This window comes from Ambystoma mexicanum, chromosome 2p (assembly GCF_040938575.1).
Source record: "Ambystoma mexicanum isolate Mex_15411 chromosome 2p, UKY_AmexF1_1, whole genome shotgun sequence".
Classification (NCBI taxonomy): domain Eukaryota; kingdom Metazoa; phylum Chordata; class Amphibia; order Caudata; family Ambystomatidae; genus Ambystoma; species Ambystoma mexicanum.
The window spans coordinates 528,703,808-528,720,919 of record NC_090923.1 but is presented as its reverse complement, the minus strand read 5'-3'; the positions used below and the strand labels follow the sequence as shown (position 1 = coordinate 528,720,919).

Below are 17,112 nucleotides of genomic sequence, written 5' to 3'. Positions count from 1 at the left end.
CCTGACCAGACATATTACACCAGTAGCTTGTCATCTAGAGTGTGTGAGACCAGCAAGCGAAAGCCACGCTTCTCTGAGCCCGAGCTCAACATGCTTCCGGACACCATTGTCCAGCATGCACCAGAGCTTTTCAGCAATGATCAGCTCAGGAAAACCATGCTGCGCAAGAAGAGCATTGGGTAGGAGGTTGCCCAGAAGGTGTCTGCAGTCGGCACACCACCATGCACAGTGCGAGACTGCCACAAGCACTGGGACGACTTGCGCCAGAGGGTACGGAACCTCCTCTCTGCCCAGCGGAGACAGGACATGACCACAGGTGGTGGGAGTGCATCACCAATAGGCCTGATGCCCTGGGAGGAGAGGTGCAGCAGTGTGCTGCACCTGGAGTCCATTGAAGGGGTCGGTGCTCTGGAGGCCAGAGCTTGGACACCTGAACAGGCCGGTGTGTACACGTAACCCCAATGTAATAAGCAGCATCCCTGCCCACCTTGCTCCCATCACTGTACCAACATATCACAGAAATGGGATTTGCAGCATCCTCATCCCCAAAAACAACCTGCAAACCCCCCCGCACCCAAAGAAAACAACATCCAGAGTGCATACATGGACATACACCCTGGTCACCTAACAATGACCCATGCCAAAAATACACGTTGAACTCTGCACCGGAACCCGGTACTGCCAACTGAACATGCATCTGCTCCCACACAGACACACATCCCCCTGCCACAGCGTACTACATGTGTGTCGGCTGTGCTTCCACTGGCACCAAATCACAGCACTGCTGAGCCCCATCTCCACCCATACATGACAACCGTTGCACACAAAGTGAACATGTGTCCCCCTTGTCCCAGTCAGCCCGACCCCTGAGCACAAATGCACAACTGTCACTGTAACTGGTACAGGCAGCAAGTCCATGCTTGCCCCATCCATACCACACCCCTCCCCACCCCAACATCCCTCAGTGGGAACGCTCCCACCCTAACACAGTACTCGGCAAGTGGCAGGATACCACAACAGTATCCCCAGCGCAGTACTCTACCATGTACAAACATCACACATCCTGCAGCTCAGTACGCATAACACAAGCATGTGTGCACCATGCCATGTTCCATGCTATGTCCCTGACACAGCACGGTCACAACCAACATAATGCATGTAACTGTGCTTCATTAATCCACACTGCTCACTGACAACATGCCTTTCTGACTCCCTCAAGCACATCATCTGACAGTGAAGTGGGCTATGTAACCACCTCAAGGGGCACCAGCCACCGCCACCACCATTGCCAGCCACCACCACCAACCACCACCACCCAGGACACTGCGGCCTGCACTGGCACAACTGCCACAGTGACCACAGCTGCGGCCATCCCGCCAGCCCCAACCGTCAGAGTGACCCAAGCTGCTGTCATCCTGCCAGCCTCAAGCATCAAAGTGACCACAGCTGCGGCCATCCCGCCAGCCCCAACCACCACAGTGACCACAGCTTCGGCCATCCTGCCAGCCCCAACCGTCAGAGTGACCCAAGCTGCGGCCATCCTGCCAGCCCCAAGCATCAAAGTGACCACAGCTGCGGCCATCCCGCCAGCCCCAACCACCAGTGTCCACAGCTGCGGCAATCCTGCCAGCCCCAACTGCTGTGGTACCACCTCCGCCAGCACAGCAGCCACATGCACATGGCCATCAATCTAGTGCAGAGGACAGAGCTGACAATGCTGGAGACGAAACACAGGAGACAGCGACCACAGCAGCTATGAGCCTGCAGTATTCAGCCTGATGGACCCAATGAACCTATAACGCCCGCCCTTTCCCATTGTCAGGAAAATGGACGGCCGACTCCTGGCGCATTGAGGAATGTCAGGATGCCTTAACAGCCGTAGTGCAGCAGCACCTACAAGAGACACAGTTGATGCTGGAAAGTGTGCAGGCCAGTAGCCGGCGCAATGCACGTGACCTTGAATGTGCCACAACTGCCATCGTCCTGATGGCTAGGAAGGTACGTGAGGGCAATAGTATTATGTCCTCCATAGCCAAAACCATGGCATTGTGCCTTCAGGCGTTCCTTGAGAGACGGCCCACTGAGCAGGCACACATGCCATCCACCAACTCCACGCCCGCAAGTTCTGTGCCCAGCTGCCAAAGGTGTCGTTCTGTGCGCCTGTCAGCCACTCCACGCCGTTGCATGCCAGATGCCAAGCGCGCACAGATATAGGCCACCAAGAAACTTGTGTTCTGGATGTGTATTTTGCAGGACTATACGGACAATGTGACACAATTCTTTGAGTGATAGTTGGGGAGGTGTGTGGGGAGGGTTAGTTGGGGAGGGTTAGTGGAGAGGGATAGTTTGGGTGGTGGGCGTATTTCCATGTGTGCATTGCATTTCATTATTCACATTGCACTTGGTGTTGCATAGAAATCATGACTGGACATTCGTATTTTCGTGTCAGTCAGTGTTTAATTTCCCGTACAGTGCTGCGTGCGGCAGCTGGCCTAGGCCATGTGCTTGTGTGCTGTGTTCAGAAATAGTGGCTAATCAGGGAATCGTGTGCATCACGCCGATCCATGTCATCCCTGCGATGTGCCGATGGCACTTCCTCATCACTGTCATCATCATCCTCAGCATCAGGGGGGTGAATGTCCATGTCCAGGGGGAGTGGTACATTGCACCTGATACACATGTTGTGCAACATGGCACAGGCCAGGACGTTCTTGCCCACCTTCAAAGGGCTGTACATCAGTGCATCCACTCCCCCCTCCCTCCCGATCTGCTTAGGCAGTGGAACCTTGTCTTTAACAACCCAAATGTCTGCTCACTAGTGCAGCATGTCCTGATGGTGAGCACGGTTCTATCCATGCTCGTGCTGGTTCTGTGGTTGTCTCATGGGGGTCATCAGCCATGGCATCAAGGGGTATCCAGCATCATATGCACGGGAGGGACAGAAATGGCGCAAAATCAATGTGGTGCCAGTATCATGTTGGTACAGTGTGTATATTACCAAAGCAAGTTATTACATGCAATTTGCACAAGATGTTGCCTATGTCATAGATGACATTGGTACCATGCGCATTGTTAATGGAAATTGCTGTGTATGCATTGTACCGATAGTTAGTCGCTGTATCTGTGAACTGACGGCTTACTGTCTGCATTCATCGTTGTCAATTGAAAGGCACAGTCCGAATGTTATCTTTTCTTGTCCGGGTGAAAGTGTCGCGGTGGCTTTACCAGGTGGCTTATTTCTGGTCCGGCTAAATACTATATATTGCCTGCCTCAGCCAGTGTGCCCGACAGGTCTGACCCTGCCGGGCAGCACACAGGCCTGGTAAGCAGACCTGTCACAGGAGCTAACGTTTGTTTACATACACAGATTGCAATTGCTCTTATTTAGGGAATGTCTACATTGGTGTAGTCATACTTGTATTTTGTATTACATGATATGCTGCATGGTATTGGTTGAAGTGCATCTATGAATCATGCTAAATGATCAATGTGCATGTGTACATGGTAAGGTAGCATTTAAGGATTGTATTTGTTTGAGAAGGCGATGGTAGGATAATGATTGCCATGCAGCCAATAGGCTTGGTCCCTATGTGTGGTGCATGGGTGGTTTGCTGTCACTTTCCCATCGCCCATTCACCCCCACCTTGCCCTATTACCCTATGCTTTTGTTGCAAACAACTTTGACAAATGCATGCTCCAATCTGTGTTCAATTTGCATCTCAGATGATGGTCATATCACCAATCCATTCATATGTCCAACTCTTTAGTTGCCATTCATGTCACATGCATATGGGTACGTGCACTTGTAACAGGCAGTTGAACTGGCTACCTGCTGGTGGGGTACGATAGTGGTTGGGAGGTGGGTGGTGGGCTGCCTTGGAATGAATATTATGTGCTGCAGGTGGTGGGTGTTGTGCACAGTGTGTTTTTGCAGGAGGTTGTGCCATTGGTGTGATGCATTCTGGTACCTGTAGTGCATTTCATGAGCCAGTCTAGATGTGATGTTGTTAAACATGCGCATGCTCCGTCTGGCAATTTCACACGCCCCAGTCAAGCCCTTCGACTCATGTATGCAATTTGTATGTCTGACTTTTCTTTCCACACATGCACTGTCCCTAACCCCCAATTCCACAGTGAACATGCTTTGGTAATTACACTCACCCAACAGCCAGGTACGCTCTGGTGTGTTATGCCCCCCCCGCAATTCCACAGTTATATGATATGATAGTTTATTTATAATGTGCTTAATATCCAGAGGTTTATAAGCGCAGACCCGGGGATCAAACCTTTGTTGCTCCATGTTGTCTTGTTTCCAACAACGTTGCCCCTGAGCTATCCTCCCGAGACTCAAGACAGTGCACATGCTTTGGTATTTACACTCACCCAACAGCCAGTTACGCTTTCCGCTGTGACGTGCCATGTGCCCTGGCAGCGTGGAGTTCCTCAGCACCATAGAATCGTGCGTGGGTTGATCCTGAAAATCTAGCACAGCAATGGGTGATGAGGTGGTGTTCATCACACACCATCTGCACATTGAGGGATTGGTATAGTTTATAATTCCTGGATTCAGCGGCATACCTGGCCACCAGCTCCACATGTGTGCAGTACCATATGCCAATCACATTGGGCATGCTGGCAAGGGCATGGAATGCAATTTTTGTGGCATTAACCTAGTCAGGTGTTCTGGGTAGGCCTATGTGATCAGACACGTGCTGCCAGAGGGCATCAAGAACCTGGAAGAGGACCCTCGAAAAACAGGGTTGGGTTAGCCAATGCAGTTCACACACAGTGTGTTGGTAGGTGCAGGTGGCAAGGAAGTGTAGCACATACATTACCTTCAGCAAGGGGGGGTGGCAGTACGGATCCGGATGATGCTGACGAGGTAATCGTGGATCAGGTCCACTATGGATGTGATGGTGTCCTTGTCTAGCGGGTACATGGTGTGGATCTGTGTTTGGCTGAGGTTGAACGGTGTGGCCCTTATGAGTGGTATGGGCTGCTGCTTTCGGGGTGCAACCTGCTGGCCATTGTTGTTTTGCAGGGCCATGATGATCCTCCTCCTCCTCCTGCGCCTCCTCTGCCTCTTCAAGTTGTATAGTGGGATCGTTGTCTGTCCTCCCTTTGTTCCCCTCCCTTGCCTCGCCATGCCTTGAAACACTTGTGTATAGGCGCATTATAAATACCATATCATGTCATATCATATCCCTGCATGCCGGGCCTCCAACACTATTACTGCTACTGCTGCTGCTGCTGCAAGCATGGTAGTGTTGGAAGGGACGTGGGGTCTGGGAGAGGTCCTTTTGTGCTTTTGCAGTGCTCATGGTGGCCACATGTGCTGATTTTGGCCACCTTTGGCCTGTTTCTACACACCTGACACTGTTATGCGCCTGGTCCACAATGCCAGTGTATGGGGCGCGGTCTTCATGGTGCTACTGCCTCTTTCATGCTGGTGTTTCCATGAACATTGTACTCAGAATGTGCACATACTACCGCTGTGCCGGTGTCTCAGGCACGGGCGACGCGTCTATCCGTACATTCTGTTCATGGTGCTGCTGGATACTGTAGGTCAATTGCGGTGATCGAGTTAGCAGCATCGCGACTCGGAGTATGCCAGTCCGGAAAAAGGTGCCGGTACGGAGCAACCAGCACTGATATTTCCAGACCGGCACACTTTTAAGGCCCTATGTCCTGCTACTGACAGAGTCTGTATGCGCTGATCAGTGCCTGTCACTGTGTGTCTGTCCTATTTGTGAGTAACTATCACTGAGTGTCATGTTCATGTCTGGCGTACCCACAACTGTTGGAATATTGTGGTGCCTGTCACTTTTTGTAAATGTCATTATGCATTCCTCTCCTGTCAGTGTGAGTAAATACATTCCATTGAGTGTGCGCCCTTATGTGTTTTGGCCTTTGCCAGCAATGTGAGAGCTCCTCTACTGAGGAAATCGATCAGGGCCCAATAGGCTGGTCTATGGGTTGGTACCCATTAGGGAGGGTCTCAAATTGTGTTGTAGTTCTCGACCATACCAGAGGAAAAATACCCATCTGCACACAAATCTGGTCCTACCCAGAACAGCCCAGAAGGGTAAGCACGTCTCCTCTGAGCAAACTTACCTATAGAAACCGCAGGCACGTGTTTGCGATTTGCTCAGTTTTAACAATGAATTTCAGACAAACGATGGCTCTTTAGAGCTGCTCAGGTGTCCACGAAACTTGATTGGTCACATGAGTTGATGAAGTTGTCTCTGTGCGATCTTTATATAAAAGAAGAGAGTCAAGTTGTATGAGGACACTTGGGGCACATTTCTGGATCTTATGTGATAAGTTTCTTACCTCGTGACCTTCAGTTTTAATTGGAGATGGGCGAAGGTTGGGGTTGGGGAGGGGGAACTGTGGTATTACGATTTGTGTATGTTGATGTATACATTTCCAAATGTAAAAAAATATACTTTTTTAAAAACAGTGGAGTGCTAATAAAGGTTTGCCATCTCTTTAGGTACAGAGGTACAGGGGGGTACGGGTGTGTGTGTGTTTGACAGTGATAACTTAGTATAACAGGTGTATTTTTACAGCACATGTTCACAACCAGATGAATACCATGACACTGATATCAGATTTTTGTTATCTGACTCAATAGTACTGATTTTATTGACCTCAGAAGTATAAAGGGCTGAGTGGACCTGCATGTTTGAACCTGTGACCACAAGATCAAACAGAAATCCCTGTAGGGGATGCTTCAGTACACTAAACCACAGCCCCAGTTAACATAACCTCCTCTGAGGTTTTAATGTTGCCACAGCTTGATCTTTCAACAAAAAGGGTTTGCACTCGCTGAATAGTGCATAATGTTCACAGTAGCAAAAATGTTCAATTTAACATAAGGGTAAAATAAATTAATCTGCTATGGCCTTGTGAGATAAAGCACATCAATGCATGTTTTCCACTTTTTTGAGGAGGAGTCTTTAGCTCACCTTGGTCTCCATACTCCGCTGCTTGTTGATTTATTTATTGGATATTTGTACGGCACCTATGCAACAAATGGTGTTTCAAGGCGCCACAAGAAAAAAAAGGGAGGCAGGTGGAACAAGGGATTAAGACAATAACGGTCCTACTAGGCCTTGTGACATTCAGATCGTGCAAGTGCAGTAACAAGAAGTGTGAGTGAAGGGAGGGAGGTGTGCCAGTCTGCACGAAATGCGAGGTTCTAGGGTGGGAAGGGAAGTGCAGGGTAAAGTGGGAAGAGTGCAAGTGAAAGAGGGGTTACCTGAGGGGGGAGAGGGCCACAGGGGCTAGGTGAGAGTCACGGGGAGAACAGGAGGGCAAGTGCCAGGGATTGCATGGGGTGCAGAGGGTGAGGGTCGACATGATAAGTTCGAGGAGGGGGGTGGACTGGGTGGGGGCCTGGTGCCCTGTAGAACTCAAAGGGAAACAGGCAGCCAGTCGGTGTGGCAGACAGGGGTGTTAGCAGGGGAGATGGAAGGAAGAAGAGAAAAGATGGTCTGGAGGAGCTTCTGGAACTTAAGGAGATCCAGCTCAAGCCTGAGAAGGGCAGGGAGACTATTCCAGAGGGAGGATCCTGCAGAGGAGAGAGAGATCTACCCCCTACTCCCTGCTTAGAGGAGTGTCTAATCTGCAGAGAGTTGGAGCTAGAAGACCAAAGGGCTCTAGCAGGGAGATATATAGGGAGAGAGAGTTGGATGTAGCGGGGTCCCAGGCCCAAGAAAGCCTTGTGGGTGATGCAGAGGGTCTTGAACTTGATCCTAGCAACAACTCGGAGCCAGTGGAGAGGTTTAGGGCTGGTGAGATGCGGTCGCTGGGCTTGAGGGATCCTGTAGGTGGTGGTGAGAATCAACAAGAGGGTTGGAGAGACACCAAGCCTGCAGACAATCCATTCGAAGGAAGTGTAGGTCTGAGTGGGAATGATTGTAGCAGGGACCCATACAGGGAAGAATAAAGCCACTCTGCCTCCAGACCGGTTAGGCCTGGGCTTAGAGAGGATCTTGTAGCCCTTAGGGAGTGGGTCAAAATCAGTGACAGAGCTGGCAGTGAACCACATCTCAGGGAGAGCGAGAACATCAAGGTCAAAGTTTTCAAGAAGGAGACAGATATCTGACAAGTGTTTAACAGCAGAGTGAGAGTTGAGGGGAGATAGATGAAGCTGGTTGCCACCTTTGAAGGTCTTCCGAGGAGGGGTTACAGGGATGTGGTACACCTGTCTGTGGTGGATAAGGGGCAAGAGGGGTGGCAGACAGAGGAGTTGATGAGAGATGGAAGATGCCTTTCAAAAAGGAGGAGGTTGAGCTGAGAGCACAGGGCCATGACAGTGCCATTCTGATAGACATTAATTATGCACCTAGAGGATGAGATGCATGCCCATCTGGTGCCACCGTTAATGGGCAACAAAGAGAAAGTGGAGAGGTCAGAGACCATGTGGGGAGTCCATAGGTTCGGAAAGGGAGCGACCGAGAGGATGTCAGTGACTGTCTGCCTGGAAGAAGCATTGACGTAGGTGTTAGCGATGGGCAGGCCTGGCTTGGAGACCAGGAGAACTTTTTTGAACTTTTTCCTTCCAGGCTTCGAGAGAGAGGTAGGATAGGTGATAGAGTAGCAGTTATAATAAATCAGAGAGATGGAGAGCACCATGGAGGAAGAGGGCAGAGAGATGGAAGGGGAAGAGAGAAGAGATGGAGGAACTGCACAATCAACTCACCAGGCGGACTAGCAGCAAGACAGGGACAGATGAATCAGGTGCACAACGTCACACATGTCACAGAATGGGGTATTGCACTGCTCCACCAGCAAAGGAGGAAGGAAGGAAGGTGACTCGGGTGGGATGACCACTTCACCGGAATACGAGGAAAGTGCCTTAAAAACACCAGTCACAAGATACTTCATGTGAGCATCAGGCAGCCTAGCAGCAAGACAGGCGCAGATGAAACAGATGCAAGAGAGAGGAAGTCCAGACCAGTGCAGAGAGTCTGCCAGTTGGCGGAGTCGAAGTCCTAGTGGCAGGTGAGGTTCTCCTGGGTCTGAAGAGTGCTGTGGTGGGAAATGCAAGCGGCGGTCTGGATATAGCAGGCAAGCATCACTGGGAGCGCGATACAGATGCTATGTTAATGCTCATTGGGGCTGCGCCTCCCCATCCAGGAATTTGAGTAGGTGTGTCTTGCGGACTTATATAGGCTTACGAGCCACTTGGGACCAGGGGCTCACATCAGGGGTTCTTCAGAGTGCTTTCTTTAATTCAGACACAGCTCTGTCATATTTATTGTTGACTCAGTTGCCTTCCGGGCGCTTAGTGGGATACACTGTTGCCCTAAGGGCTATGACTTGTTTGCTTTGCCCAATCACCTTTCGGATCTCGTAACTATTGCAGTTTGCCCCCATCACCCAAGGCTTGAGAAAGGGACTCTTTAATATGGCTGCCCACAAAACCCAGTGCCCAATCACCTTCGGATCTCCTAACTTTAATGCAGTATGCCCTCATTCACACAAGACTTGAGGAAGGGACTCTTCAATATGGTTGCCAACAAAACCCAGTGACACTTGGAAAATTGAGCAGTTCTAGTCCGTATTTGTCATTGTCGTTTTTTTAATAAAAACCTACTATCCGAAGAATTCTGTAACTCTGGGTCACGCTCCACGTTGCGCACCAGCTTAACTGTCGACTGCGGGATGCTCTGCTGCACAGTGCACCCCGCCAGCGTCTTCAAGCTTCCCCTGCACTACCTGGTGCTTAGCAGCACCTTTGTGAGAGTAAACATGTAGTTTGCAGCTCCCTGGTTATAGCTACCATTACTCAGCATATCAAGCTTTTTGAAACTAGCAATGCAATATTTACTGATGCGTTGGCAACTAATAGTACAATCACATTGTTCAGATCCATAGGCAAATGCCATCTTTGGCTGACATTGCTACTGTCATAAGAGTGAATGGGATCGGAAATCAAACAAACATTTTAGATACTAAACTTGTATTAACTTTCATTAAAGGAACTGATACAGGATGGGTAACAATAACAACACTGATAAAGATTAGCGATTTCCAATTTAAAACGTCAGATTGCCACACAATCCAGAGTGTCCCAGAATCTGGGTTAAGAGGGAATGCTTCTTTTTTCAGCACCCTCTAGAAGGCTTACTTGGACAAGTTAAATCAGGCTTAGGGGTTTCTGCTCTCTTCTTCTTTCTCCCACTCTTGGACTTTCACACATCCATCTCTCTCTCTCTTGCATTCTTGAGCTTCAGGGTTTTCTACACCCCACTTCTCTCATTGTGTCTTATCCTTCAGCTCCTGGCACAGTCTTCGGTTGTCAAGTAGTCTCGTAGGTGACAGAGTGTTGTATTTAAATGCTGTGGAATCAGGAAAAACTCCCCAAGGGGCATTAAGTAGAGCCGAGGAGCCTACACTAGCCTCACTGTTCCCTGTGCCCTATGAAAGGTTCTCTGCTTTCCAGGACTCTGAGGGTATCCTCTTAAGGAGGCCTCTCTATTCTGGCCTTAGCTATCCTTGATTTTCTGCAAAGTTCTCAGATTGGAGTTTCCTCCCCCTGATTTAGGCCTAACTGTCCCCTCAAGCCTTCCTTGGCTGCCTGTCAAGAACCTGTTCCTGATGTTTTTTTACTTCCTCCTTGCTCCCTGCTACCACCTTCTTTTGCTGTTTATCAAGAAGCTCTTTCTTTCTTCTTAGCAACTCTTTTGGTCCACCCTCCTCTTTACCAATTCCTATCACCGCTTTTTGGTGTTCATCAACCTTCTCCTCCTTTTCTTCTCCTGCCCCCTTCCTATTGCTACTTTCCTCCTCCTTGTTTCTTTCAATCAACTCCTCCTGCTGTTTCTCTATCAACACCGGCTGATGTTCAACAACCTCCTACTCGGTTTTTTCAAGGTCTGCAACCTGACATTCACAACCTCCTCCTTAATTCCTTCTGCCATCTACTCTTGATGTTTGCCAACCTCCCCATATGTTTACCAAACTCCTCCTTCGTCCCTTCTTCCACATGCTCTTGATGTTTACCAATGTCCTCCTTAGCTCCTTCCTTTACCTCCTCCTAATGTTTATCAACCTCCTCCTCACACACTTCTACAACCGCCTTTTCCCACTCTAATTTTCAACCTCCTCTTCAAAAGTCTCCTTTAACCAAACCTACTCCTCAAACTCCTTCTTCTCCTCTCCAGACTCCTCTTTGCTTGCCTGTTCCTTCTCCTCTACAACTGTCTCCAAACTCTTGCCAGCACCTCCTTTTCCAAACACCCACACGATCTGACTGAGAGTCTGGGCTTCTATAGCCTCCCCTCCTCCCGTTTTGGGATTTGCTTTGATGGTCTGCACCTCTGATGGCAAATTGGGGTGGGACTGGGATTGGCTCAGGTTAAAAGATCCACCTGAGCACGCTAATATTCTGAGATGGTAGATCTTTAAATGGATGATCCAGCACCTTGGATTACATATGCATCTTTGCTGTGGTCTTCAGGAAGTGGTGGGGCTGCGGTTTGCTACTTTACGCAGGCCTTCATGCAGAATTGATAGTAATTGCAGGCTAGGGGGTTTTCACATTTTTACTTTCCCTGTTTCCCTGTGTGCACTCTGCTCATGGAGCAAAGGCTACCAGCCTTGTCAGAGCAATCCATGCTCTAATGCAAACTTATTCCCCTCATCACGGTCCTTCTGATAGCCTAGCAGGCTTGCTAGCAAAGTCACAAAATAATTTATGAAACGCCTCGGATGTCCATGTGGGATGCAGTGTGGAGTAGAGATTCCAAGTACATCGTGATCTCTTTCCCATGACTGCTAGGTGTCCCAATCTCCGAAATGGACTGTATTGCTAATATGGCGCTTAATGAAACTGAGGGAGTGGTTGGCATTGGTTGACAATACCAAGGTTATCGATTTGATGTGTTGCAAAAGGCCAGTGTCATTGTCACTGTTCCTGTGACTTTCTCCTACCCTCAGAAGGGGCAAAGTATGGGTGACCAGGGGATCCTCCATATCCCACCCCCAGACATCATCTTCTGTCTGAAGGAGGTACCCGGGATCCTTGGTCTCTCCACTGGATGACTCCAAAATCAGGCATGGGACTTCATCTCACTACACATTAGAAATGAAATATGAATTAATGTATGGACAACCAATGGGCTGCCATAAGATCTGCTAGGATTTCATTATGAATGTGTTAATATGTGCATTAGCAACATGTGGTCACAAGCTTATTGAATATTTGTAACTATATGAACATGGACGAGCAGTGATCTGCTTATCCAATTGATCACATTAGCATATATTTGGTATCTTTGGCTTCCAATATAAATAGCAAAGTAGTATGGAAACTCGTCTTAATATTGCCTCGAGGTCATCTTTTTAGAGTCATGTGGTCATTTAAATGAATCGAAAAATGCATTTCTATAATGCCACATTTTTTGAACTTGTTCTTTCACTGCCAAAAGTTGTCAGAAGTGGTCTTAGTCCAGAGTGCTTGGCCCAACAATATGTGCACTCAAATCTTCCTATATGAGCAGAGTTAGTGAGCGTGTTTGTGTGTGTGTTGTGTGTATGTGTTATGAAGGACATGTATCAAATGTGTGCAGAGCTTCCGTTTTAATAATGCTTTCAAACCTGCAGGTTAGAAATGCATGATAACAAGAACTGCATGTTCCAGTCTTGCTCAAAGACATAGGTACTGAATATATTTCAATAAAGATCACAATTGTAATGTTTCGATATGTTGGCTCATATCTTCAAGAACATGAAGGGATAGCATATTTCAGAGTCTTCTTAAGTACGCTGCTATTTGCTTTAGGGAGAAAGCTATTGTTTCTCTTTCTCAATTCTTGTGGAAAGGGATGAAATGTTGCTGGGATCTTACCTGGATTCTTTGGACTGTTTTTCAGATGAAGGGTCCATTGCTGGCTGAGTTGCAACAGAAGGTAGAAGAGACTGAGCTGCTGAAGCTGGAGCTGCAGATGTTGGAGACTGAGAGAGTCCGGTTGTCCCTGGTCGAAGAAAAGCTACTGGATGTTCTGCAGCTTCTGCAGGAGCTCCGGCACTTGGTATAAAACTACAATTATTTCTATATCCAGTGTACAAAGGTTTTGTAGCAATATATGCAAGTACACATAAAACACCAAAATATAGAGACAAGAATGGAGATTTTAATAACCATTACCACATTTCAGTTTCAGAGTTGTCAGATTAGTGCTCGATATTAACATTGAGATCCGCCTTAGGCTATAAATTAGACTTACATGATTATTTAAAGGGACAGAAGATAAAGAACTACGAAGGAAAAGAAAACTATTTCTGTTTTGTGGAAAGAAGGTGCAGAGATCCATAGGGGCTGCACCATTTATCTATGGATCCTCAATTCTTTTGATAGTACCCCAATGTTTTCTGTGTGCAAAGTTGGCCTTGCTGTGTCTTTTCAAGTTCTGTTGTTTTCAATGTGGTGGATACATAAGGACTTACCGTAAAGCAATGCCAGTTCTATTGGACATTTTCCCATTGGGTGGTGTGCAACTATATTCATGTATGGATCTGGTGCTAATGTCTTAAAAAGCACAAAAACACAGGGCCATCTTAATTAATTTGTATAAGCACGTCACATATGTGTGAGTGCCCCCAAACCAAGGAAGTTGAGGGATCCAAGGATCTCTGGGAGCCCATTTAATCATGATCAAAACCAATAACTTGATATGCTGGCCTGGCAGGGATTAAAAACAACAAGGTAGTGTCTCAAGAGAAAAAAAAACTATTCAATATAATTATATCAAATATATAACAGATAAACCATCTACTAGGAGGCCAGTGGAGCAGATAAAAGGTGACAGTGGAGGGATCACAGTAAGTCACATCAAATTCATGTATTTTCGATACAAAACATGAAACAAATTGTCAAAAGGTAGTCTCTAGACAACCTGCAGCATACACAAACAAGAGACAAAGTGCTAAAAAAGAGATTATTAACACCATGCCTATGTAAACAATTTTCATCTGCATACTACAGCATCCCAAACAACATATATAGTTATTATACATATGCAACAATTGACACAACAAACATAACATTAAATGCATCAATGGTCACAATTTGCCAAACACTACAGATCACGGTCTAATGTCAGACCATTCATAGCAGAAATAAAAATAAAACATGGGTGCTCCCTTGGAATCGCCTACTTCAAATTATCCGTGATTGAAACACTATAAAATAATTGCATTTCAAGGGTAGCATGTGCAGTCCATGGTGAGGATACTTGTGTTCTAGCATAAGTACCACACACATTATAACCGTAGTAAGGCACAAGAAAGGAATACGAGATAAGATATAGATGGAGCGACGTAAATAAGTTGCAGTATGAACAAGGTAAACATGCCCCAGCATAGAAAAACAACTCAGCTAAACATCAAGATGACATTACTTGTACTGGAGCATATGCTTTGGGTTAGGAGTTATGTTTGAAGCCACAAGTAAGGCACATGTCCTCTAGCAGAGACACAGGGCACAGGGTGGCAACCACGTGAAAGCTACTTGGATCTACGTGATTACATCAAGACCATTTTCTTGACGATTTCGTTGATTTGTTTTTTGTTAATGACATTACATAGCAAATATATGTCCCCACTGCCCCCATTCTTTATTATTACCCCAACCCAATCTCCTGCATATATTTGCGGAGAAATCCATTAAAAAGACTTTGTTGAAATCGTCCTCGACAAAATCCCTTGCAATGTAATCTACGTATATGGAATCACATAGATCCTCCAGTTCCACTTGTACAAATGGAGTTGATGGTCATAGGTGTGCTATATCTATAATAGGTCGCAATATACCTTTTAACCGGCTTCTGTTCCATGTACCGTATCTTATGATTAATCATCTACCTTTTGGCAATCTGTGCCCTGTATCCCTGCTAGAGGATGGATCCATGTGATTCCATCGCACCTATTACTGCGAATGCGATTCCATCATACTGTTTTTTAACAAATTTCACTGAAAATAAATGCGGGGTGAGACCCCTGCAGGTCCCCACAAACCCCCACTTTAATGATTACCCCAACTCAACCTCATCTATATTTTGTACACAATTCGTTGAAAAAACTGCGATGGAATTGTATTCGCAGTAATGGTCTACTATTAAATCTACCTCTACCGAACTTGAAGAAAGTGGGAGTTAGACACACAATAGTATAGATAGAGAATACATATTGGGGGTTACCAGGAAGGTACATGTATCCGAACAAAGGAGATTAGAAGAGGGCTATCATTTTTTAGTGTTGGTGTTGCCATTGGGGAGCGAAGAAACAAATTACTTTATGGTATACAATGTATGAATTATTACATTTATTATATCTGGAACAAAACTACATCCACTTCTACCAGTCTAGATTTCTTGAAGCGCGTACCCTGAGAACTAATACACCCCCTATGGACTGACGATTTTGAAATATTTTGGGGGTTATCCATTTTGACAGGTTACATGAGATTAAATGAGTCCTAAAGGCTCACGCACTTTGGTTAAGTGGTGAAGCTCGGATTTGACCCCACTTGCCCATATTATTTTCCAGTTTTTGTCAAGACAACCAAGATTCAATTATGTGTGAAATTTTGACTTTCATGAATGAAAATAATACCCCGTTTCTTTGGCATGACTAGGAAAGTACACAAATCACATGATAAATATCATGACAATATTTTTAGAGAGCCCTTGTAGAAGCACATTATTCTAAAAAAAGACTGATTATAGCCTTATTTTCTCGATGATAAATGGAAGTTGACAAATACCAAAATACTAATTGAGGTGAACCTAAAAATCACATCTGGGTTTTACTGTTGTATTTCAAAGATTTGAATACACTCAACAAAATAAACTGTGTAAAAAGGACATGTACAAATAGTCATTATTTGACCAGTTATGCAATATGTCAAACTTGGAGGATTCATCTCAGATCCCATCACTATGGGATGTGGTGTACCACAGGGATCTTCTCTGTCCCCACTCCTTTTTTATTTATATCTTCAACCTTTGATGGAGATCTTGGGGCGCCACGGGATGAGTTACCAATCCTATGCCGATGACACCCAGATTTTCATTAAAATTGGCAACTTTGAAGAAATGTTTGCTAGGGTCAATCAGTGCCTACAAGAGATTAGAGAGTGGATGTCCATCAGCCAGCTTCAAATGAATGCATCCAAAACTGAGTTCATCCTGCTTGGGCCTAAACATCTACTCACAGTCTTTAAGAAACAGCCAGCCCCCAACCTTTTAGGTGTAGAGCTAAGCTTTGCCTCTAAGGTAAATAATTTTGGCTGTAGTTGTCAGGACAACATGGTCTGTGAAGGCCAGGTTGGGGCCAAGGTACATGCAATCTTTTATTCATTGAGATTGCTGCGGCAGGTTCCGCCATATATTCCAGAAGAAGATCATGCCACGGTAGTGGGGGCCCTGACTAATGCCCATCTGGACTATTGTAATAGTCTGCTGATGGGCATTCCAGCAAAACAACTCTATAGGCTTCAAAAGGCTCAGAATGTGGCAGTTAGACTGGTCTGTGGACTGAGAAAAACTGCCCATGTATTTCCTTCCCGCCGCACACTACCAGCTGTGGAAGAACGAATTAAGTTTAAAGTGGCTTGTTTTATATTCAAATGTTTTAATGGATTAGCCATGGATTATCTGAGGGATAAAATCAGTCATTACCAGCCTGCCAGATGCTTACAATCACAGGGTCAATTAGCACTGAGTACCCCCTCATCTGCCTTTGTATCGAGGGGAGATATAAGATTTGCTGTCTTCAGTCTAAGGCTGGCTCTGGAATAGTATCCCCAGAGAGATCAGGGCTTTGGACACCCTCCATCAATTCCGTAGGGCATTAAAATCATTTCTGTTTAAATAGTTGTCTATTAACATGCTCAGGACATGAACTCTGTTTAAATTCGATAGTGGCTACTATCTGTTTGATTAATTTGTCTCCTAATGTCAGCTGCGCCTCTATACGGTTTGGTCAGATAAGAGCGCAATGCAAATTTTCAAAATCAAAATCAAATCAAATCATTGTTATCCATGTTGTGCCACAGAATATTTGAAATTGTGGAAAACGCAAGCCTTTTTTAAGTTG

General features: G+C 46.3%; 1 protein-coding gene across 1 annotated transcript in view; it reads left to right on the top strand.

Moving 5' to 3' along the window:
* Positions 1-17,112, top strand: part of EFCC1 (EF-hand and coiled-coil domain containing 1) — a 448,422-nt gene that overhangs the window by 397,831 nt on the left and 33,479 nt on the right. The window contains exon 6 of the mRNA XM_069643957.1: positions 12,888-13,046. Coding sequence (XP_069500058.1) covers positions 12,888-13,046 — 159 coding nt within the window. The remainder of the gene's footprint in view (positions 1-12,887; positions 13,047-17,112) is intronic.